Source organism: Ips typographus, linkage group LG16 (assembly GCF_016097725.1).
Source record: "Ips typographus isolate SLU linkage group LG16, UJ_Ityp_2.0, whole genome shotgun sequence".
NCBI lineage: Eukaryota > Metazoa > Arthropoda > Insecta > Coleoptera > Curculionidae > Ips > Ips typographus.
In genome coordinates, this window is record NC_138437.1 from 2,788,167 (window position 1) to 2,815,306 (window position 27,140).

Genomic DNA, 27,140 nt, shown 5'->3' on the forward strand with positions numbered 1-27,140 from the left:
CAATATTTTAATGCTTTAAAAAGTTGCCACTGTGTGTGTTTAAAATTCGAATAAAAATTTCCTTACTAGTCAAGCTTTCTACTCCCCCGAAGAGTATTTTAATTATCTAGCTGAAAAAATCCTTGTACCTACATAAATTATATGTCTCAAAGTATTGCGGCATTTTTGTAAAGTGCCCACCAAAGCACAGTGCGCCATCTGCTAGCCAATTTTGGGATTTATGTTTTATTGATCAAACCAAAAATATCTCTTAATGTACCAAATATTTTGGAAAGATATAAGACAAGTTCAATACTAATAGCGTGAAATAGCTGCTATTATTATTTTGGTTTAGAAAAGTTAATCATACAATATTTTTTTCACAAATACGTTATAAGTTGAGTTTCAAAGTGTAAAATGTGACAATCTAATGAAGCATTACTAACATAAAGGAAAAATACTATAATGACGGTCCATTTATTCCATTAGTTTGGTTCCTTAATTGAAGACTACATTTATGCACTAAACTTAATTAATAAAACAGTGTAAAAAACAACTAATCTCAAATACATATTTAGTTACCATCCTGAACAAGCCTTTAAAAACAATGGTAAAAAATAAAACCACTAAAATCGATATATACAAGCTAATTTTTATTCGTCATACCTTATCACTATACTGATACTAATAAGAAGTTCAGAAACAATAAAAATTAACCTAGAAAAAATATTATATAAAAGTAAAAACTGTTGAGCACCATATATTATAATAGGAGTGAGGTATCTATTTTCAATCAACTGCGTTATGAAGAGCATGAGGCGTAGAGTATATAAACCACAATATTTCCCGCATGCTACCAAACTAACACTTTGTTGTGTCTTGCCCGTGTGGTTTAAAGACAATACCTTGATCTTCATATAGGTTGACGTACATGGCACATTTTGTTTTTTTGAATAATAAAAGGAGATACAGTGATGTATTTACTTTATGCTAAATATGCAGTTAACTGCATGGTAACTAGAGTTTTTGTAAGTATGCCATTTCTTAGAGAAGTATTATTAATAGAATTAAGACTTATTAAAATGAATATCGACTAGTATCACTGTGGAGTTCTATTTAAATCTGTCTGATTTCAGTAGAGGACGTCCTACAATTTGATATTCATTTTAACAGTCTGGTGTTGCACGCAGTAATCCCATCTTAAAAATTAATAATATAACATTAAAGAAACATAATGGCGTTTTAGTAAAGAAGTTTTTTAATGTGCACAACTAATTCAAGTCTAATCTATGCTTTCAATTGTTGTTTTGATTTTACCTCAAAAAATAAATGTATCAGTCACTCTTTTTCCAGTTTGAGCTTCGGTTTTTTAACAATTTTAAAAATACATATTGCACATATGAGCATGGTAATGATTTCAAAAGGTGTTGTATTAGTTCAATTTTTTTTACATTTACAGCTACATATTTACAAAATTTGACATTTCTTCTCTAAATAGCCATAAAACACAACTCAAAACAAGTTTTGCGTTGGTTGTGACGAATATGAAGCCAATTGGTTAGTTATTTAACAGTTACTTGGGAATTGTGTTAGTATTGCGATTGTAAATGAATAATTCAAATCGGATGGGCGTATATATAGTAAAACAATAAATATCACAGTTAAAATGTTGAATATAAAAGCTTATTTAAATCTGGTATTCCCTGATTACTAATCTACCATTGCATAATATTTTATATACGCTCTAGGTAGCTAAAATAGGAATTTAAAAAATAGGCCTTATTTTACTATGATTAAATTATAACCAATTAAAACTAAGTATATATAATTATAATAGACCCAATTTCATCGTGGTGTATAGAATTTATCAAGTTCGATGTTAACCAGTTTTGTATAAAGACTAGTTAGGGAAAAATCACCACAATGCAACAAAAATAAAACGATACAATATCTCTAACAATAGCAAAGTATAGGAAATTCATTATTACAATATTAACTCTTACAAGTTTCCGAACGAATAAAACCGGAAGCCACAACAATATTAATGAAGAAGCTAAATAACACTGCACATATATAAGAATAGGATCCACAAATAATTTCAACAAAATGTCACTAATAAAATTGGCTACAATAATCATTCTATATCACTAATTTGTCTATAGAATTTATTAGAAACCTTCAAGAACTCAATTCAACTTGAAACTTGTCAAAATAACTATAAAATTGCAATTAAAAGTCTTGATAACATACTCTATCGACTAGCATTAAAATTATGCACACGTAAATAGTGTTACAAGTATATACGCTTAATATTATATAATGTAAGTATAAGATACTATAGCTGCCTTTCACTATTTGTTGCCGTCAGTGACCGCCTGTATTATATTATATTCGAATTCAATAAACTATTCAGGGTTCTAATTCTGTTTAAGGATTTATTAGTTGTCCGAATGCAGGGTGTGTTTGATGTGGACGAATGTATTTCCTAAATTAGAAATAACCACAAAACGTGTTTTACTTAGGTTGTTACAAACATCTGCAATTTAAATATTGTTGATTAGGAAAAAATATGATTATTTGACTCAACCCTGGTAACCTTATGGGAAAAAAAAGGTTTCAAAAAATTACAGCGATAAGTTCATGTCGTCATGTCATAATAATACCACCTACGATTTTTTTATTGTCCAAATGTACTTCAACCTAATAAAAATTAGACGTTTTGCTGACATTTCCAGAAATAATCTCACTGAATATCGCTCGAGCCATTAAACTAACTAGGTAATTTTCCATTCTTGCAAGTTTTCCTTACAAAGTTCCCTCGTCCTAAAAGACTGGAGGAATTACCCCCGATAATTCTCCTACCCTAAACGTATACAGGATATTAAAATAGTTTTATCTTTTTATGTGGATTACACTACATTCTGTATCATCTTTTATGAAAGATAATCTGGCGAAAGCTATGAATTTTACACAACAGGATTCAAAATATAATAGAAAATTCAAAGTAGTATTCACATTAGACTTTTTCGTTTTGAAAAACATGAATTATATATAACTCACTATTATAAGCACGCCTTACAACTAAGACAGAATGGAAAAGACTTCGAAGAGTTTTTGTTATTTAATGGAGAAAATCCATTATAACCAGCTCATTCACCTCCAAAACTAACAAAATTTAGTATTGAAACTATCCACATTTTTTCTTGTTTACATAAATAGAATCTTTACAAAAACAATTAATTTTAATCACATATCTGGACATTCTGGACCCATGATTACATAAAATACCTTGGACGATTTTGAATAGGTACCTCATTAAACTAGTGTTGAGATTTAAAAAAAAAACTTTGCTGAATAACATTTCTCCTATCCATAAATTAAATTTCCCTAAACTAAAAAACAGTTTTTTATACTGGGCGGTCACTCTAATTTCAATACTTCCAGATCCAACCTATTCATCACGTGCAATCTTATAGGCAGTATTTTTTACCCGGAACTGAAGAAAATATTCCTGAGTGTGTAAATCAACTAAAGTAAACTTAAAATAACTTCTATATACTATATTCAACATTTTTTTTCGTTTGTATTTACTTTCAAAATGTATAGTCAGCCTTACTCTACTTTTGAATCATAACATAAAGTGGGTAGGCTGTTTGAAAACTTAAAACACTTTGTATAGTATAATCACAAAATGCCACTTTCGTTTTCTTTGCTCTCTGGTGTAGCAAAACAAAAATTACAATATATAATATATGTACAACAAAGAAAAATGAGTATTATTAAAAGATGTTATAAGTGGTTTGTTTGGTAAAATATGTGTATAAAAATTATGTGTCAAAATGTTTTCTGGTTCAAACCCGTGAAATATAATATATTTACATGTAAATTCGAAAATTTTCCTACTGGTACTTTGGAAAACCATTACCACAGATACTGTAAAATTAACGTCCAAAAAATAATTCTACCTATGTACGATGCACTCGTTACTCCAGTCTTCTAGTTCCTTAATTTATACATAAATTTTGTAGTTTCTGTGATGTGTCGTCGCTCCTTTTCACATCTTTTTTCTGGTTCAAAATTTTTCTGGTGGAGTCTCATCCACCACTGCATTTTGCTAGTCCGTGTCACCTTTGATTTCAATATCAATGGTGGTAAGTTCCTCTTCAAATTGATGCTGTTGCTGTTGTTTGTCTACAAAGTTTATACTGCCTGCTTTGTACCATACTATGACATCTACAAAGAAAGCGCAAAGAAGCAATGCCCCTGTAGTTCCTATAATCAAATTAAAATTTCGTTAGATCTAAATTTGCAAAAATTGAAAATATTACCATGATAAAACATTCTGAAGGTATCCGAATCGTAAAGGGCACAAGCTCCTTTTTCCCCACAAGCCATTTTCCATATTCTGCAAGCTGAATCAACCACAGCACCATATATTATAGGGCAAGGAACGTTGCCAAATAAACCAATAGCAAATTGGATCAGTCCTAGTGCCATAGCTTTGTCCTTCGGATCAACGCATCTGAGAATGAGTAACATGGACCCTACTTCCGAGGTTGAATGAACAAATACAAATATGGAGAACAGAACTATGTAGGAAATAAAGTTGCCACATTCTTGTTCACAATAACCAATAGTGGCCTTTCCACCCACAGTGCCATTTTCAAAGTTGTCCAAATCCAAGCAAAGGCAATTGTAGTATTCTAGAATTTTTCCATCTTTCTCTGTATAGTCCTGACAACCAGCGTGACAAGGGGACATGTAAGTTTTCCGATCTTCACCACAAATTGGTTCAAACTTGTCCGGGTTACAATTGCACTGGGTTTTATTGCACATACCTATTGTACCTGGCTCAATTGTATTAGCCCTGAAATTGGATATAGAAAATAGGTGATTTGAAAGTTTTCAATGCATTGGAGTATTTACCCAGATCCTACAGGGTGGAGTTCAGCAAAATCATTCATAGGACAGCCAATAAACATAAGAACACCCATACCAATGGCATATACAATGGCGGTAAAAGCAATCCACCCAGCCACAAACCGAGCATTTGGTGTTACTTTCAGAATAAATACTCCACTTATTACTATGCCGACTCCCATTACAAGGATTCCACCTACACCTATGGAGTAAAAATATTGCATATTACTTTTGTAATATTACTATCATTATAAAAGCTTACCAGCAATCATGTTGGCAGTGGGAGTGGGAAGCCTGAATTGAGATTCTAAATATTTCGGTAAAAATGTGTATAAACCAGCTATTGGCAGTATGTGAAGTACACTACTAGCAGTCCTAAACATTAGTATATCATTCTTCAGGAGCCTTTTAACAGTCTTTGGAAAATCTTAAAAATATAACGTATAACCCTAATTCATCAAGACATGATAATTTGTTACCTCTTAAACTAGGGTGCTGTTTTTTATCAGTAATGGCAATATTCGTTTTAGGTCTATGTAAAGGCTTAACATGAGGTAGACGTTTGGGAAATGCAAACATTGCAATAGAGGCTAGCACAAGTAGCCCGGAGATAATAACTAGACCCAACCACCATGCACCAATCCATCTGGGGTTGGAGGAGTCAATTTCTGAGACCACCGATAAATCGGCATAAACCCTCGTGCAAAGGGATCCGACTATAAAGCCAAATGCAGGCCCCAAAATCCGAACTCCGATTGTTATAGCTGAAATATTTAAGGCGATTAGATTAAGTCATTTCCGTCACTTTGATATTTTTGAGCTTAATTTCGTTCCAGCGGCGATACCAAAAAAGGTTAAACTACAAAAAACGTTCACAAACGGGTTTGCGTTTATACGCTTGCTTTAAAAGTCATCCCATGTTGAAATGATTACCTGTCTACAAGTTGTTTTTAGTTATAGATGCTATTTGCGAGGATTTTCTAGTTTGTAGCAAAGTTGATAGGTTTAGTACTAAATCGGATTAAATTATTTACTCTATAAACAAACTGGTAAAATCAGATTATTTCATACAAAATAGTTCATGCTTCATGGATGTTTCATTCCCAACATTTGCTGTTATAGACTAAATGTACTGTATTTTTTTAAAAAAAGGTGCTAAAATTTATGTTACAGTACTGGGACTCTAGTCTATTGTAGGTAGAGTAGAATTCTATTTGTCTACCATATTCTTGGTATTGGGCCTTTTGTGCTCAAACCGGTAGGAAGCCACAACATCGCGTGAATTTGGCACCTCTTAAATGTCCCCAATTCTCGCCATGTTTTGGCTTTCTAGCTCTTTGTGCGTAGAATGTCCAACACCTAGAATATAGTCGATAAATAGAATTCTACTCTACTTATAACACACGGAGTTCTAGTGCAGGGTTTGTCCTCACACAACTGTTTTTAAAGCTTGACATAAAAAGGTTTGGAGATATCAAGATCAACGTGAAAAACGGACAAATGAGCCTTTTTTTGGATGTCTGGTCATTGAATATGCACCAAAAGGTTTCGTTCAAGAGTAGCATTGTGATTGTTTTATAATAGCAATCATCAATTCCATTTAGACATCAGAAAATGTTCAACATAGCTGATTGAGGTATTGGAATAACTTAAATATATATCATATGTATCTATTTTTAATTACTAAACACAAGCTATATAAATCGATCAACAACCCTAGTAGCTGATGGTATTTTTAAATCATTTCTGTTACTTAGTCTAGACAATTTATAATCTGATATAGTTTCCAAGAAAATGGCTACTAAACACTGAAATGTTCAATATTAGGCAGTTTTATTTGCTGTTTGTCCTTTGGTGCCCTACCATCAATGAGATTTTTGAAATATGTGAAATTCGCATACTGATAAAGCCATTGAAAAATTTGAAGTCCAAAATAAAAGAAAACATATTATGTACGACTATAACGTTTTGCGCAAAAATTTGCGGTATGGTAACGTTGGCAAATGGCGTCACGAATGTATAGAAAGAACTGCTCCTAGTTACATTGTTTTACTTCAAGGTACTGTTATCCAACCATAAATAACATTTTACGTGATGCGTAAACTTTTAGTCGAAGAATAATTACAAGGTGTTGAAGCTCGCAAGCAGAACTCTATAAAAGCGGATTTGAAATCATCCAAGTCAAATTATGCACGCAAATTGTCGTTCTTAAATTAACTGGAACTGATCTAATGGAAGATGGGATGTTTAAATGAATAAATGGAACTTGCGTAGGCAAGTGACAACCAAACATTAGTTAGTAGCTATTAAGTCTGCGAAGTACCGCATTTGTAAGTAGTTCGAATATGTTGTATAGGTCTGTGTAACTAAAATTGTACTCGTACGTATCGCGAAACATGTGCTTTCTTTTAAAAGTTGAGCAGCAGACTTTGCAAAGATATTCAAAATGATGCCAAGAAGTTAGAACAAAGTTGTGATAAAACTAAAAAGTATAATAAGTGTTTTTGAAAAACAATGAAGAAGGATAAATATGTGGAGTACCAAAAACTGTGAAGAAAAGATATCAAACATATGCCAGGACAAAAGACAATAGACTAAAGTGAACTGAACTTGACACAGAGCAAACAACTTTGTATTTTTTGCATTTCTCCTGATAAAACGATTATAATTTATTGTTCAGTCTCATTAATTCATTCAATTAAACTTGGATATAGCAGCATATAGTGTTGAATTTAAAATCCCCTCTTGATGTTCATATATACCTTTAATAATAATATGTACATAACAAATTGACTAAAAAGGGATTGTGAAAAATGGTTACTACGTTACTTGATTAGGGTTCAAATTAATTCATTGTACACTTCTTAACCTTCATGTAATATTTTTCGACTGAATGTTTTTTAAATAGTAATTTGACTTGTAAATTTAAAGTGGAATAAAAATGTATACAAAATTGGTGATTTAAAAAAAGAAACGAAAACAAATATCTTGGTCTAAAAGATGTGTTGTATTGAAACAATCTGATGAGATAAATTCTGACTATAGCATCCAGTAAAAAGTCGATTATAGGGGGCACGACTTTGGGGGCAAAATTGAGTTTGTAAAACATAAATGGCGTCAATATTCATGACTCTCGATTACTTAAAAGCGATTGTTAAATTTTTTACTGTTTCTTATAGCTGTAAAGTCACCCAAAATTGAACAACCCAAAGTAAAATACCGTTGTTTCATTTACACTTTTAATTAGCGAATTTACATTATGTGTATTCTCGCGGAAATAATAAACATGTAGGTGAAAATCTTACCTGATGCTAGTAAATTTATTCAAAGGAATTTTTCCTGGTGAATATTTAAAAGACAAAGACGTATTCATTCAACTGGTAAATAATATTATATTCACACCGCGTTTTAGAAACAGCTAAACACATTGTCGCAATTACATAAGGTGAATATCCATTGTTCGATATGTCTAAGAATGCTTTCAAACCTTTGAACAACTAATAAGTGCAAATACGAGATTCTTTTTATTAATCATCAAAATGTGGCCCTAAATTTTGAGCCTTCTGGTATATCGGTAATAGTGTCGACATATTTAAAAGGTTTGCGTATATGCATAATGATTTAAAATTTTACACGTTATCGTTCACTGTTTATTTTGCGTTTCGAAATAGTTCCTGATAAATGATATGAGTTTATTGAACTTTTTCTTATATACGTCATAAATAAATAAGTAAATTGAATAGTTAACACAATTACACTATAGAAACCTAATGAGGTTAATAGCCATTTAATTTGTTTCCCAAATAATTGAAACGAAATTATCATAATTCTGTTATGATAACCATTCGTATAATTAACATCTAGTTTATCTAAATATATAACTAAAATATTATTTGTCAAAGACCAAAGTGTCAGGGTGTCTAAATCCAGAAAGTTTACACAAACCGCTGTATTATAAACGGTTTACTAAAAACGTACTATTTGCCTTCCTTATCGTCTCTTTATATAAATAAAATGCTTCATTGGTCTTTCTAGGCCAAGTTAAATATCTAGGAGACGAGACAACTGAAGCCATGTCTGCATAAGACCGGCAAGTCAACCCAATAAACAAATTAGTTCATAAATTCCTTATTAGTTTCAATTGATTTATGCGACCATTAAGTTACTGAGTTGGGGTACTATTTGGAAATACAATCATAAACAAAGTAATCAATGGTACTTACCAAAATATAAGGGCGACTGCTTACTAGAAATATTATCGTCCATATAAGGAATTCCAAGAGTGCATACTGCAGTCTGTCCCATTCCAACTCCAAGCAAACTGATAAAAAATATTGCTAGGACTATGTTTGTAACGCTTGGTTGGATTTGATGTCCAGGAACCACATCCTCGTCATAGCAAGTTTGAATTATATTAGGTGAAATATTTTCATTAATATAATTAGTTGCGTTTAATATCGGCAGGATCCTAGTTTTGGTATACTCATCTAAATCCATGTTAGGGGCTTTGCACACGTTAGGTTCCCTGAAATTTGTTAGTATAAAAACCCTCACGCACTTTAATTAAGAATTTTAATTGGACATCTTCAAGAGTAATGTAGGAAAAATACCTGATAATTCCAGTGAGATCATTAGCTTGAATCAATTGTCTTCCATAAATAAAATGCGGTAATGAACACGTAAAACTGCTCACAGCGAATAAAACCATACCCCACGCTATCCACTTTGGTCTATGCCCTTGCCCGCCATAATATGTCAAAAGTAGCGATGAACCAATCTGTCCCATTTCTGTTGCACTCATAATAATGCCTAAAATCAATGAAAAACTGTGGAAGATGGGCCGCTTCGTTAAAGAATGTTGTAATGTAAAGTAGCAGTCAAACATGTTTTTGATACGTCTTGTATTCTTAATGCAATCCCAATTAAGGGCCTTCTGAATCGGTTCATTATTTTCTACAATGGTATAATATATGTAAGTACCGGGTGGCCAAATTCTGATGACAGTTACATTCCGATAGGATAGAAAAAAGAAATTGTGACCCGAATTGCTTTACGGATCATTAGATAGCTCGAAGACAAACGGAATGTGAAAAGGCAAGCTGAAAGTGAGGTAATGATTATTGGATTTGAATTACTTTTAAAACAGCGTGAGAAAAATAAATGTCTACATTATCTAGGAGCAAATTGACATCTGACATAAATTGAAATGTTGTTATTTTCAAGGAGTACTTTTAAAGATTGTTCTGTTATGTATCACCTAGTACAGGAAAGACCAAACCATGTAAAAATATAACTAACAAAAAATGATAAATTTTGCATTGCCTCTCCATAACCTACAAACATATGTTAATTTAATAGTTCTATACTGTTTACTATAAAAATACAGGGTGATTCACAACCTTAGGGACACAGTGCAAGGGCATGTAGAGAACCTGAAAACAAGTCGATTTGCCATTTAAGATTTTTTCAGGCCCATGTTTAACAGGATACAGTGTGTTATTTTGAACTGTTTAAACCTTTCACCCGTATGTATGACAACTGGTTGAGAAAATCTACAAGGCGTTTATTTTCCAGGGTCATACCCACTTTTACCCCCTGAACTTCTGACTTTGACCGAACAAATTTTTGAATTTGTTGTTTGAAATTTATTATCTCTTGCAGTTTTTTCATATCTGCCTTCGTTTTTGAGTTATTTTGCGAAAACATAAGTCCATGTTTTATTCCCTGTTTACTGCACTGCAAATCACCCCTACTAGTTATGTACATTACTACTGTGGTATGATCATTCTTATAGACACCAGTGGGAAGTATTAGTATTAGTTCTAGTAGTTTGTGGTGATCACACGAGTCCATTAATTTGCCATACCACACGAGTAATGTACACTAATGCTATATCTGCTATTAAGACAGAAATTGGTATTTTTTTACTCTAACTTTGAGTACTTTGAGTATGGTAAAATCGCTCATAATAATATAATACTGAATCATTACCATTTACCAGGCTAGTCGTAAATAAAATAATTTTACACTGCCTTATTATTTTCCTAAGTAACTCGAAAACGAAGGTAGATACGAAAAAACTGCAGGAAATAAAAAAAATCTTAAATTGAACACCACAAAAAAGTTCAAAGGGTAAAAAGGGCCTACGGCTATAGGGTTCAAACAGGAGCCTACGTTCAAAATTTGAGAAAAACATATCATAAACTGTAGGAGTTAAGGAGAAAATACCAATATTTTGTAAAACTTTGACATCCTGTACCTCGTTAAACATGGCCGAGAGAAAAAAAACTCAAATAGCAACTCGACTTGTTTTGAGATTCTCTACATGCCCTAGCTCTGTGTTAATAAAGTTTTGAATCACCCTGTATTTCCCATATTTATGTTGTCTCACTTAAGAAAAATAATCCTATTTTGAACAAATATGGAATGTGGTAAAATTTACAAACATAAAAGCAAGAAGAGCTTTCATATTAATTGCATTTTTATTTTTTTTGGAATTACTAGATATCTGAAGATTCTACAATAGGAGCAATAAATATCACGTGAAGTCAGTTTTGTGAATTTCAGAGAAAGTATGAATAGGTACCTCATTTAAAACCGTGATGGTTGTGAACTGATTTTTTGCTTGATTTCACTTTCTGTTAAGTTATTGGCAAAGATTACTGGCCACCCTGTAGGTATATTCGTGTATCTGTATATCTACGATAAATTTTACGTAAATTAATTAACTAAATTTAAGTATATTTTGTCACACTATCACAATAAGCAAGTAAATTGCTGTCTATTTTAGTAAAATAGCTTATGTAAACCTACTAATTGTCTAGCCAAGCGCTAGTTAAGGTGGAATTTAAATGTGACATTTCAAGTGACCACAAATAGTGAGGCAGCAAGAATCTCAAATTTCCTACCTTAAATTCTTTTAAAATATATTATTTTAATGTTATGAATTAAAATGTGATATAAATATATATGAGAGTTAAAACATATTTGACATAGAATTTTTATAAGTAAAATGTTGAAACCGGTCCTGTATGCGTACCGCTAAAACGTGCACCTAACAGTCCTGACCATGGACACTTTCAGAATAATTGAGTTTTATGTTGCGCCTAGATATTTCGAGTGTTATTGGCTGTATATCATCGTCAGAATTTTTTTTAGCTGAAGCTTTAGTCTATGATAAAGCTCTATAAATACTGAAGGATTAATGACATTCCATTTACCTGTTATTTTTGACTGGATTTGAAATAGCTTCTCTATCGTGGTTATTGTACTAACAAAATAGGTGTGATACATCCCTTGCAGGACCCAAGCCACACAAAAAACGGCCAGGAAAACCTGGAATTAATTAAACTAATTAAAGTCTGAAAATATTTGAAAATACATTTCATTACCTGTTTGGATGCAAACATTTTAAGCCACTTGGGTGAACAAGGACCCCACCCACATCGAGTTTCACTCTCATCGTCATCGCTGTCGCTGTGTGATGTAGAGTCGTAATTTGATAGGTTATTTTGTGAAATATGATTATTATGGCCATCATAGTGATCAGGTGATGCGGTAAGTGCTATCTGTTCGCAAGGCGAATCATTATTTTCTTTTGAACCGTTTTGTAGAGGACACATCTCATCTAGTGATGTTCTGTTATTGTTGCTAATTTTTGTCATTTTTGAATCATACTTGTCCTCAGTCATTAGAATTGAATTTTCTTCGGCCAATTATTCAAATTGAATCTGTCGATCGATTATGGCACAGCTGCTACACATTCATTGCTGTAACAGAAAACAATGAAATTAATAAAACCCATATAGATAACAATTCAAAATGATAATTTACACTCGGACTACAACTTTATTTAAAACATGATTGCGTCACAGCGGACACACGTACACATATTAAAATGTATTTAGGTTAAACGGGTATATAAGTAAGACTAAGAGTTTAAGTGCCAGCTTTGCTATAAAAAACTTATATTAGGGATTATGCATTGCAGATATCCAACCGTCATAAGTATTTCGAAACGGAATTTCTACTCTTGAATGTTTTAATGCCTAATCATTAATAATATCAAATTATTTCTACTTCTGTATCCAAGTCCGTAAATCTTTTAGTACTGTAGACCATACGTCAATGATACACCAAATGGTACCCGGATGTTTGTCAAAAATTTCAAATGATAAAGTGAAACTGAAAACCCACAATGATAATGTGAACCATCTGTGATCATGTTAGTTTAAAAAGGTTTCATCACTATACTTATGTCAATACTGATATGACAGAGGTACTAGTGACTTGATAATAATAGTAAAATCCTAATAAAATTTAATAACCCCAGAAAAAAGAAGAATGAACTAAACTAGACTGACATGCATTTCAAATAATTTTATTTACCTTAATAAAACATATTGATCATTACTATAGAGTAGAGATCAAACTGATAGAAGTAAGAAAAACAAAAAATATTAGAATGCTGAATGCCAATTAACCTAAGCTATAAACATGCTAATAATCTTCAGACCGTGTCTAATTACTGTTATTAAAATCTAGACAAAAAAATGAACATGGAAAATCTTCAATATATTTTAACGCCCATGTAAAATCTTTTAGATATTGGTTGTAGCAAAGCAGGAACTGTAAGCAGTAACTTAATATTAACACAGAATAAATTAACTTTTAGGGTTTGGTTACAATTTCTGGTAAAAGTATTTTCATTTAAATCGCTTGAATAATTACACTGTATGTACTTAATAAATATTGTTAGTTGACTCCAATTAAATGTTATACCAAACACGTTAAGTAACGCATCAAATTATTTCTTTGTTGCTAGGTTGGGTCTTTTGTTTGACCACACAAAAAAGGTTTGTTGGAAAAATGGAATTTTGCACTGTTTTCAACTAAGTTGAAAATAACATTAACTTAGTCGTCCCAATACAAGACCACTGACTTAGGACTAGGTCTAGATACCTAAACAAATCTGACGTTTCGGTGGAAAATCTACCACCGTCTTCAGAGAATCTAAAAAAGAACACAACAACAGAACACAGAAAACAATAACTGGAGACTTTCACAGATCTAATATATGCCAACTCGAGTTTGAAAATTACCATAGAGTCAAATGGAATGAATGTAATATCATAGATAAAGAAACTTTTTCAAAAACACGTTAAATAAACGAAAGTGCATATATTAGATTAAACCATGCCTCCTGTGCTGCGACATCCTCTATTAATATTGACCAAACTTGGTTAAATATTCTAGAAAAGGAGATAACATTTGGTCATATCAAACAAAACTGAAATTTCTTATAAATTTGTTTTCTTATACAACCTACCTTTCACTACAACAATAGATAACCTTTCCTATTGAAATGACAAAAGTAAATTTTTACCCTTCTCGGAGTTCTAAACTGCATATTATCAGGTTTAATATTTATATCAGGTTCTTTTTTAAATTCTCTGAAGACGGTGGTAGATTTTCCACCGAAACGTCAGGGTTTTTTAAGACCGTGGTCTTGTATTAGAACCACTAGGTTAATGTTATTTATTTTCAACCCTGTATGTAATAAAGTTATTTCTTATTTGTAAACCAGGTGAAAAGATGAAAATTACCTGCTCTCACTTTCCACCCCATTGAATGTCAATATGCTTTTTGTCATATCTGAGCTTACTTTTTACAGTAAGAAACTCACAGCTCAGGTGGTGACAAGTAACATCTGCGTCTGCAGAAATCTTCATGACAAAAGCACTCTAAGAAACGTTTTAGCTCAAAATATTAAAGACACAAGAGCATAATAATGACCATGTCCAGATTGTAAACAAATCACCAGTCGTTTATAATGGTTGAAGTCATTAACTACTTGTACCTATACTATCTTAGTGCTTATTGTTAGAGACTATTAGCGATCAATATTTCAACTGAATGATTCATTAAAAGTTTGATAAAATTCTGATAAATGGTTGAAAATAAAATAGTATACAAACCATGGTGGAAAGTTTAATTTCTGTCTCGAGATAAAGTTACTTCCTAATTTCTCGACAGAAATCAAACGCGAGGAAAATAAAACTTTAAGCACTACTAATCATAATTGTATTGTTTAAGCTAGTCTAAGGGTCAGACTTATCACGTAGATTAACCAAATACCAAAAGTTCACACACAGATAATTAAAGCCTTGATTTTAATTATTATTCTACATACTAACTTCCTGGGTTAAATTTAAGCAATTAGTATGTTTATAACTATGTAGTTTTTGAATTACATAGAAAAATATTAATAATAGTACATTTTGGATATTTTTTTGAGGAGAATGTGACTTGATACCAGGTCAGGATTTGGAAAATATTGGGTTCCATGCAGAACAGTTTGGTTTCTTAAGTCCTCTTAACCTTGATCAAGAAAAATACACTTTGTTGAATACAATATGGATGTTACATTACGGTATTTTTAATATACAGGAAACCAATACCTTTAAAAGATTTGAAAGCAATGTAAAGTACAGTAAATATGATAAACAAGAATATCAAGTTACCACAAACCTTCTGTAAAGAGCAATCGTTCAATCGAAGACAATTTCAATATTTGATTTAAAAATGGCGATGTATCTCACATACGTTGTACAATTATCAGATCAAACTGACAAGCATAAATTGCCAAGCAAAATATAGTTAAGGCTAAACTTTTTAATATAGAGTTCAATCAAAATTCCCAGCTGGTCTGTTACAACCTATTGACAAAAAACGAACCGGAATTCTTTAGTTATTCGGTCGGCCAACTAGTATTAATTTTAAAACTATTATTTACTATTATGTCCAATAAAATATTTCGATTTGAAACGTGACACGCAAATCAAAGGTATCATGATATCATAAGCGTTAATTAATGAAATATCCTCTAGGGACAAATGTTTGTTATGATAAATTGATTTTAAAATGTAGCAGCTCCAATTAGATTAACCAACTAACACTCGCTTTCATGGGAAATCCCATACTTTCTTCTTTGAATATACATATGTAGCTCTGTATAGTTTTGCATATTCAAATGCTTACAAAATGAATAGAATACCAACTATCTTTTGTAATCCTTTATAACATTTTAGAAACCCGCAATAATGTACGGTAATAATACAAAAAGGAAACTTGATTATTACTCGTTTACATGATTGGAGTGAAGCAGTGAAATGGAAAAAAATAATACTTTAGTCGAATTAGGTCATTATGACATCACGTGAAGTAATGAAATTGTTCTAGCCAGTAGAACATGTTCGTACAAACGTATTTCTGCTAAGGATCTACAACCATTATAAACATAAGAAAGATAATGAAAAGTGAAAGTATTTTCAATCAACACCTGTAAAGCAACCGACGTCATTGGTTATTAAGTTAATTAAGAATCGGATTGTTGCTTCTCTCCTTGTAACAATTTAAACTAGATTACTAGTGTTAGTATGTAATTTCAACCATGTCTAAGTTACAACAGGATTCTAATGTTTAAAACTTATCTGGGGAGGTTTTGACGTAATTTTTGAATTCCTTATTTCATGCTTTTTTGTACTTTGAAGACCTTAATTGCATATAAAGTTATGAAAACATGACAAGTATGTCAATGACAATTTACAGAACAAGTGTGCAACAAACTGATACTAAGAATTTTAGATCTTTAGGTGTACAGTTGTACACACTCGAGGTATTATGAGGTACTTTCCCATTATTACATTATTACAAAACATTTTGTGGTTTGTGGTATTTTCATTGAAATTTTGAGCGAAATGAAGCCTCTTAGGCAAAACAGCATAGGCACATGTAATTATTATGGTAAAATCTTTGTTACATGATATTGAGTTGAAACAATATTTATTACAAATTATTATAATAATTTACCAATTTTTCAACGTTTGAACTACATTTTTACGGACACGTGACTGTTTTTGACACTTGTCAATTGGTTTTTACAGTGTTGCAAGCTCAAAATTTCCTTATTAACGTCACGTAACGTGTATTTTACAATTTCAGCTTTTACAACTGTCTAAATTTAATTTACTAAATGATCGTTTAAATTACAGTTTATAGTAACGTGACTATTTTTGACAGGTGTCAACTGACCTTTACAGTGTTGCGAGCTCAAAAATTGAATTATCAAGTCACGTGACGTAGTTCTTACAATTTTATCACTGTCTAAATTTAAATTACCAATTTTTCAACTGTTGCTTTTAAATGATAAGTGTCTTTATTTGACACGTGCTAACTTAGTTTCTATGGCAGTTAGAAGATTCGTTCAAACGTCAATATGCCTCAACATTTGTTTATGTTGGGAAGAGCGGACTCTTCATTACGTCATTGTGGTTCGCAGGGCACGTTGGAGCATATTTCGTTCCAATGTGACCGAATGAATGGTGATTTGTACCAGGAATTAATTAAAAGTGGAATCCAGGCTCCTGTATGCCTGCGGGGTGTGTTGGGTTCGCCGTCATCCACCATAATTAAACTCATTTGTCATTTTTTGAAAGTTAACAATATTGATTTATGATTTGAACATTATTGGATCATTTCCAGATCTCTGACACCTTCGTTTCCATCCGAGGCACTTCCAAAAGTGTGACAGCTCCTCCAGAGCCCGGGAGCGTGAAGAGTTTGAATCCTTTGTTGTGTTGTCTTGCTAACTTCTTAATCAGACCTAAGAGGAGGAGCTTAAGCTCCGACGTGGCGTAGGCCACCCTCGACCTAACCTAACTTGGCCTGGCTGAATACCCTAGTGGTGAAAGCCATAAAGAAAGTTAAAAAAAAAAAAAAAAAAAACGTCAATATATAACCTAGGCATATCTCTTGTACAAACAATATTTCCTGTTTGTCAGAATTTGGAGAAATAGTCACCTGAGCTTAAAAAATCAATTTTAAACTTTCAGCACAAATAATTTTAAGCTTTTGAGTCTTTTGAAATTTGGAAAAACAATCTTATAACCTGAGGAAGTCAGGTTAATTGAATCGTTAATCTTTATGACATTTTGACAATAGTCACAATGTAATGTACAAATTGTAAAAACAGACATACTACTTAATCCAACCTAAAAATTGTCATGTGACGTTAAGAATGCCACAAATGTGTGTAAACACTTGAAGGTATCCTGAGACAGTTTAAATAAATTAAAGGCATTTTGATGTATTTCAAGACAATTTGAGGTATTTTAGGCAGTGGTAAGGCATTATCACTATTAGGCATTTTGAAAAATAATAGAAGCATTGTGAGGTATTTTAACGGCATTTCAACGTATTTTGCAATTTGCATGCACAATGGCATTTTGGTGTACAAAAAATTATCGGTCGTCTACCCCTCGGTTTTACCACTTCCTCTGCTAACCCATTTTGTCATTATATTATGTAAAATACAATGATTACGTTTATATCGTAGGCTGTTAATCCGATCGACAAAGCGGATTGAATTAAGGATTATTCAATCGAGTATTTTACCTATAAAAAACCCATCTTGTCGGCAAATCAACAAAGCCCCAAATCTGTTTCAAACTAACAAAAACAAAACTCAAAAAGTTTGATAATTTGAATGTGAGATTAATAGTACACACTTCAAATAAAAAATGACAACCGTCCATCAAATTAATGTGTCAATGTCAAGTCAATCCTGTAGGGACGTCACAATTTCAATCCTGTTATTTTTTAGGATTATATCGAGGATTTTATGACGGTTTACATGATCGGATTGAATCCGCGTATTCAATTTGCTCGATATAAACGTAGTACATGTTCCAAAACCAGTTTTCCTCTTAAATAGAGAATAATACTAGAGCTAGATAGAGCAATGATGGTTTATTTAAGTAAACTTATTAATGCCCACATAACAAAAATAGATAATTGTGTTTTATTAATTATCCTATACGACGTACAACTACTCCACTAGTAGGTAATACTTTACACACTATTATGGATTATGTCTACTTTTGCTTATTATAAGGAGTATCCATTGTTACGAGAAGTTTTATTTCAACGGTGAGTACTTTCAAGCTAATTTGGATCTTAGAGACGTAAACTTTTTTATGATTATTGGCAACTAAAACTTTAATCACAAAAGTTAAGTAATCATTATTTACGAGAATAGTGCAATATTGCTTCTACAAGAATGTATATTGCCATTCAAATTGCGAGAGGCCTCTAGGAATTAGTTACACTTCACAATAAACTTTTAAAACTGTCAGAGACCTCTGGAATCTCAAACAATAAGAACATCGATATTTATGTTGGTACAATGTTTCAAATTTAGACGTCATTTGTTTGAATATTGGTATATGCATTGTGATCAACTGCTATGAACAGTATGTCTTATCTTCAAAACCGTAAAAGTTACAAGTTCAGTTAAATTAGATAAAAGTTACTAAATTAGGTGACAAGTAAATATCTCGACACAATGTTGGAACGCTCGATTTAAAAAAATAAAAAAAGTGTCTTCGCTTGGTAAAAATAGAGGTCTCCTTGTTGGTCAAAATTACAATCTATTACAGCAGCACCAATTTCTTGCTTTGCTAAAACATACAATTTACGGAAGACGTCATTTCTTTATGGTAGAGCCAAAATCAATATTAAAATATTTAAATTTGTGTAGAAAACACTGGAAATGAAAAAACAAACCTTGAATATAAAACAGTGCATAAAATTTGACTGTGCATCTTTTGATGAACTGTTAGATTATACGAAGATATAAATTTATAGATCGTCCCATTTTTATTCCGGCGCGTCGGACCAAGTAAATCAAAATTTGAATTTCAAAATAATTTATAAATAGAAATGGTCTCTGATAGTCTTAGCATTAGGATGATATCCGCAATCTTTAGATCACCATATATAAGAACATTAAAACGTGTTATTTTCAAATTTGGTTGAAAAACGAAGTATGTTTAAAACAATTGCATTGAGGTGTAAAACAATATTAGCATATATGTCGGTCTTCCCTTGGTCGTTAACGAAATATGTTTGCAGACAGACAACCTGAACTGGTAAGCTCAGTTAGATACACACAGCTGCAATCACGTTTAGCCAGTTTTTGAATTTTTTAAAATTTATTCACAGACAAAAAATGCTTCATTAGTTTTTTCTGAGAAAATTTAGTTGATGCAATATACCTTCAATTAAAATATTCTCTTGACATGTTGCACAACTGTGAGAGTATATTTTGGATTCGACCGAAATAGGTTTATCAGCCAAATAACAGGCTTTTATCTCTAAATAAACAAACAAAATGAAGTTTAATCAGCTTTCATATTTTCAGACGTTAAAATGAAACACATTGTCCCAGGTCACGATTTCATATGTAATAATCGAATTGGTATTTTTGAAACAAAAATTAATTTGCAAAAATTCCATGAATAGATTTTCTGTGTTATATAAACTCGATTTCAACGAAATCTCGATAAAGGTGTGTCCCAATTTGCGAAATGTAAATGTTACGACCTCTAAAATACAGTTACTGCGTTTCTTACCGAATAAAATATCCTAGAAACTCTTAATACTAAGGAATCACTTTCTTCGATTCAAATTTTAGAATGGCCTTGCTGTAGTCCTTCAACTGGTTAATACAGGCAATTGTTACGGTTCGGCCATTGTGCTAAATTACGTAACTTCTAAAAAGCTCGCTAACCTATTTTCATCAGTAAAAGGGTAACAAAAATGTGTGCCCTCACCCCTCAGAATGTTTTACTGATTTCTGAACGGAACTATTGTATGCATAGTGAAACATAATTATACAAACCAAGACATGGAAGCAGCCGGATTCGATTGTTTTTATTATCAACAGGCACCGTTATCTACACAAAAGTGTTAGTATGATAAAATGTAGTTGTGTATATAACAAACAGGTAGGAATTTATCCATTTTCTGTAACCGGGTGTAACATTTACACGACCGTATTAGGAAATTTAATTGAAATTTTTTCCTTTACTTTTGTCCGGAGAGTTGTTGTTCAGGATACAATTTGCATTAAAAATTAAGTCAAAATTACTCCTATAAGAGGTAGGTCTTCAAAATTATTTAGTTTGCACCCCTTCTAAATTTTCTTGATTATTTTCTTTGAAGATAATTAACTCCTGCCTTTTTTACTAAATTTGTTTTTTAATGTTTCATTGACTTCCATAAACAGGTGGTTGACATTTCAAAATTTTGCCTTATTAGTTGAGTTATTTACTAGCTTATTTTTGATTTAATTTAATCGGAACTTTTTTATAATTTTTTTAATTTATTGGTCTTTTAAAATCGATTTATGAATGTTTACAAACAGATCAACAAATTAATATATTTTAATGTAATTTAAAAAAATTTTGTTTGTGTAAAAAAAAACTATAATTTTTTTAACACAAAACCAAACTCTGAAAATAGCCTTGTAGTAGTGTGTTAAGCATCATTCACATAAACTTTATGGCTATTGCAACGGTAAGGTATGTGTACTGCTAAAGGTTAGGTACATTATTATAAACTAATGTACTGTTCATACTTGTATACTGTGGATTGTCATCTTAAGTGTTGCCATCTTAATACAAGCAACCAATAAGGAGAGCCATTTCAGACGTTTGACACATGCGTATTTTTGTTGACAATTAACTGTTCAAAATTCGAAAATTTGAAGGAATGCCTTTTTGTATTTGTTTATGAAAGCCTGTTTAGTTTGTACCTAATTATCTTTTTTGAAACAAATAGTCGAAGTCTAGACGATGGTTACGATTATTAGTATGACGTTTATGTCTTGTATTTCTGAAATTCTAACATGATTCCTATTTTCTAATTTTAATTTTGAGTTTATTGTGAATGATGTTATTTGTCTACTTCTTGCAGTGCACTTACCATTAACAGTACAAATGCACTGCATGTTAAGTGAATGTTACTTTACTCGAAAAATTTTCATTTTAAAGATACAATAAAACTGAATTTGCTTGTTTTTACGTATACATCATAACTTACTAAATTAATGTATTATATAACGTAGACAATTTGGAGCGCATGTCATTATGCTTTGTCATTAAACCTGTTTAAACGTATATTTTAATTAGGTACGTACTAATTAAGATTAATTACTCTGTAATCTGGTGAAGCAATGCATGAAATAAAATAAGCTGTTTTTTGGACTTTGAGACTCATTTGTTACATACATTTTCGGCACATTTCTGCTTAAACGTTACGCTAAGAAAATAAAATAATATAAGTTTTTAAAACATCCATTGATAGAACAATGAAGTAGTCAAATAAAACTATAAATTTTCCTACTTTTCAACGTTTTTTACCGTGAAAGTAGATAAAATCCTCCAACCTTGCTCTTGACCCTGTATCATACGTCCTCCAGTTACATAGTAAACAATATTGTTAATGCCGGGCTTAAATAGCATTGAAATATTACTTTTTAAATAAAACACTTTTACTTTAATACATTGTACTGTAGCTATACAAGTTGGAAAAGAAGGGTGTGCTAAAAAGTTTAATTTTTAAGTAGTCTCCAATTAATCAATATTTGTTTTGTTTTGTTTTAACAGAAACTGTTATTTAGATCAATATCTTAGGACATTTTAAGAAGAAATATCAATTTTTACAAGAAAGACGACTTGGCAGTGCTCAATCTCAAGTTATGGGGTACAATATTATCTGTTACGTAATTTGAAAATAACCCCAAAGACCATTATACAGGATGTTTAGAGACAGTTATAATGGGACCAAAAAAAAATGAAAAGTTTCAAGTCACTTTACCAATGAATATTTCTTAATTTAGGTCAATATGTCGACATTTTCGGGCGTTTCTTAATTAATGTCATGTGTCCGAAGAAATAATGATTATCCGGAAAATGCATTTAACAGTGTTCAATCTGGAATTAAGCCATATCAGCAGCTTTATTTCTGTCATTCTAACGCCGTTGTATGTCCAACATTATTTATTAAATAATTTGACTACTTTTCAGAAAAAGACCCATGTTAGATACGACCTTACAGGGTGTCAAGAGACACAGTGAGTGAATGTTCAAATTGTTCTCTATTTGCAAGTTTTTGTCCCACTTTAACTGTTCTTAGACATCCTGTATGGGTTGACTTAAATTTATTTATTTACAACTGACTTATGATGACAGATCACAGCTACTGGCCGTCTATGTCGCATTTTCGGATAAATCGAGATGGTTTGAAACACAGAACGTTAATTGGGAAACGGCCAAAAACTCGAGAATATGGGCTTAAAACACATTTTGCATGCGCTGCTTTTCCACACTGTATACCTAGTAACCTAGTACAGTTATAGTGCATTAAAGATTTTCCCGTCCGCCAAAAGCCACTAAATCAAGTTCAATGATAGTCCAAACTGCATTAAAATTCATTGTTTTGTTTCAAAGTGGCGAGCTTTTAAAAATGACTGAAAATATCCACTATATGACTGAAAAATTATATATAATAATTTTCTGTTTTTTGCGTTTCTGTAAAAAATAGATTGTTTTTGGAACACTCACTATACACCGAGGGGTAGACCAAAATGCCTTTTTGCATACAAAATACCTTAAAATGCCTTTAAAATACCTCACAATGCTTCTATTATTGCTCCAAATGCCTCATATTTCCTTGGAATATTTTGAAATGCCTTTAAATTATTTAAACGCCTCAGAATGCCTTCAAATGTTTACCTACACATTTGTGGCATTTTTAAATTTAGTTATAACGCCCCTGGTATTGAGAATTTGATTTTGGAAAATTGATAAATAAAATTCAGACAGTTATAAAAACTTAAATTGCAAAATGCACGTCACGTGACTTGGATAATTCAATTTTTAAGCCTACAACACTACAAAGGCCAATTGACATTGTCAAAAACAGTCACGTGACCTTCAAAACGCAGTTTAAATTTTGGAAAATTGATAAATAAAATTTAGACAGTTGTAAAAACGTAAATTGCAAAATACACGTCACGTGACTTGGATAATTAAATTTTTGAGCCTGCAACACTATAAAGGCCAATTGACATTGTCAAAAACAGTCACGTGACTTTCAAAAAGCAGCTTAAACTTTGGAAAATTGATAAATAAAATTTAGACAGTTATAAAAACCTTAAATTGCAAAGTACACGTCACGTGACGTTGATAATGCAATTCTGAGCTTGCACCACTGTAAAGGCCAGTTGACATCTGTCAAAATTAATCACGTGACCGTTAAAATGTGGTTTAAACTTTAAAAACTTGGTAAATTAAATTTAAACTGTTCTAGACAGTTGTAAAAGCTGAAATTGTAAGAAACACATCACGTGACTTTGATTATGCAATTTTAGAGCTCGCAACACTGTAAAGTCCAGTTGACACCATTTAAAAACAGTCACGTGGCCTTAAAAATGTAGTTTAAATGTTAAAAAATTGGTAAATTATTATAATAATTTGTAATGAATATTGTTTCAACTCAATATCATGTAACAAAGATTTGACCCCTATTAATTAGAGGTGCCTATGCTGTTCTGTTCAATTTTCAGTCAATTTTGTTATATTGATACACTATACAATTGTCTACTGCAATGTATTTGTTAAAGTTAAAATATCGCAAATTTTCCTTTATTTACACTTTATGTCACTCAAAATTCCAATGAAAATATCACAAAACATTTTGAAACATACAGACAATGTCTCAAAATACTCTCAAATGCCTTATTGAGGCATTTTTCAGGTATTTCAATTGCTCTTTGAAGTATTTTCAAATACCTTAAAAATACCTCAAAATGACTTGTAATACCTCAATATGCTTTGTAATACTGACAAAGTGCCTCATAATACCTTGAATTACCTAGAGTGTGTACACCAAAATACCTCGTCGATCTACCCCTCACTCTACACTCATTTTATACCATTGGACTATCTATTACCATCTATTACTATTTATATTGTATCTACCGCGTGTTCAAAATTGATCACTGTCTAGAAATGATTTGACAAAATCTGTAAATGTTTGATAAAGCCAGGATTACAATAAAAATTTACATATCTTGCTGTAATTTTTGCACTCAACGTGCAGATCCATTTTTTTTATATTTGTATACTTGAGACATTACTTATTGGAATATGTAAACCAACGCAAGTTTAATCAGAGATTTTCTGATATGTCACTTTCTCTTCAACCAAAACTTTCTACATCATTGCAGATTCCCCACATATGATTATAGGTAACCGACTTTATTAAACCCTTGACTGAATAATCCTTTAAGTTTTTTAGTAAATACCTATAAAATGTAAGTTAACTGATGTGTCCTAAATAGAGGGCATACTAATATTTATAAGTCATTCTGATTTTAAAGGTGAACAGGTGTCGTTAGTTAAGAATGATAAATTTGGTTCGTCAAATATAGTAAATCTCAAGCAAACAGGTAATGAAATAAACAACTTTAATGAAAATGTGTACATAATTAATGTTTTAGAAGTGTTGCCGCTGTGTTTGATACAGTAACAACACATCATGCTTGAGAAACGGAAGATAAAAGTATGATATCAATGAGTTGACATCAAGATCGAGAGTGGCTGATGTGTGTGTACATTTAGGTCAAACGAATCTGAACATTAGGCAATTAAAGCTTGTTAGGCTGTGCAGTTGGTAGTTCTCTGAATCCAACGATTGACTTTTAGAATATTTTAATTAACTCCTTAATTCAATGATTATCAAACTAGAACAAGCACGATGATTGGCGGAAAAAAAGTAAAACGTGACAACATAGCAGACGCATCATGCCTGCGATCGCTTCTCGATCGTTGTTCCTAAAAACAGTAGACTCGAAGGCGAAAGTGGAAAATGAAATGAAATATAAATAACCTTTACGTTAAGAAGATTTTGTATTTGAGTGGTGCAATTAAATGTTATTTATCGCAACAATGAAAAGTGTTTGGAGTTGCGGTCGAAATTCTTTAAATACCTCACCTTAAATAAGCCGGTTCGTGGATCCGAAAAAATACATCGCATTATTTGCGCACCGAGGGTAAGTTTGGGCCGTGAGGAGGGGTCGTAAAGCGAACCCCTCACTTTCGCCAAGCTACGTCAGCCGAATAAAAAAAAAAAGTCAATTGTGTCAGCCTTGAATCTCTTTTAAGATGAAAACAAAACTATGTAATTACGACACACAGCCAGGCCAGAATAACGTGGCCGAAAAACACGAGACGGGAGCAACCGAACGCGAATTGAAAGCGACTAAATGCGGCCGGTTCAGACTGGGCCCTCGTAGGCTACCGACCTGATCAGGCCCGGCCCCAGGCTAAGATGGGACTCCCTGCCCCGCCGTTTGTTTAAACATATTCCATTTTAGAGGACATCTTTCGATTTTCGATTTACATTCCAACCTGGATTTCATACTTAACCAAAATTACTCCACCAACAAGAAAAATAATAATTCATAAACATTTTTACATTCTATTAAATAGTTAAAGATTTTTTTCTTTAATGTGTTTTAACCAAAATAAAACATAAAAATGCTAGTGACAAATACAGAATAATGACTCTTAAGTAGCAAAATTATAATGAATATATACAGGGTTATTCGATCACTATAACCCATTCGTTATCATCGTTATTATTGCTCGTAGAAGAAACAAATTCTTCTAATTCTAAAGATGTTCAGTTACTCAGAAACAAACATATGACGTATTTTTTGTAATTGATCACCCTGTTATATTTCTGAAAAGACGATTTTTTCCTGTGATTTTTTTGGGTCATTTTTAAAACCTCGCCATTTCGAAACGAATCAACAGATTTTAATGCAGTTTGGACTGTCATTAGGCTTCGTTTATTGGCTTTTTACTGATGTAAAAAACTTTTTCTTTAATGCACTCTAACTGCCTTATACAGGGTGTGAAAGAAGTACGTGCAAAAAAAGTGAAATTTTCAGTCCACAATTGACCAATAATTTTCTTTGGTTTTGTTTTAACATAAGGAAGTGTTATTTAGGTCAATATCTCGAGACGTTTTGGGGTTAACAAAGAAATATTGATTTATCCGAAAAAGACCACATTACAGTGCTCAAGCTCGAATTAAGTTATGGCAGCAGCTTTTTATGTGTCATTTTAGTTGGGTGTAGATCCAATTTTATCAATATCCATCAATCATAACCAATAAGACCATACAGGATGGCTAGAGACAATCAAAGTGGGACAAGAACGTGTGCAAAAGAAGAAAAGTATTAAATTACAGTCACTTTACTAATTAATATTTTAAACTTTTTTCTTACATGTAACTTGTAATTGTTGTTTAGGGTATTACTTCGGGAA

The 27,140-nt window shown here is 31.9% G+C and overlaps 1 protein-coding gene and 1 long non-coding RNA gene across 2 annotated transcripts; one reads left to right on the forward strand and one right to left on the reverse strand.

The window, feature by feature from the left end:
* Positions 1-611: 611 nt before the first annotated feature.
* On the reverse strand, positions 612-26,080 carry LOC145738721 (solute carrier organic anion transporter family member 74D-like). Its single transcript, XM_081993728.1, has 10 exons — positions 25,801-26,080; positions 12,291-12,668; positions 12,120-12,234; positions 9,510-9,708; positions 9,123-9,424; positions 5,379-5,663; positions 5,162-5,326; positions 4,906-5,101; positions 4,308-4,846; positions 612-4,251 (listed from the first exon to the last, which is right to left on the reverse strand). The coding sequence occupies exons 2-10, from the start codon at positions 12,588-12,590 to the stop codon at positions 4,094-4,096; spliced, it is 2,259 nt and encodes a 752-aa protein (XP_081849854.1). The 5' UTR covers positions 12,591-12,668; positions 25,801-26,080; the 3' UTR covers positions 612-4,093.
* On the forward strand, positions 25,096-26,110 carry LOC145738722 (uncharacterized). Its single transcript, XR_014180841.1, has 3 exons — positions 25,096-25,255; positions 25,307-25,858; positions 25,971-26,110. It is a non-coding gene; the product is annotated as an uncharacterized LOC145738722 (long non-coding RNA).
* The last annotated feature ends 1,030 nt before the right edge of the window (positions 26,111-27,140 follow it).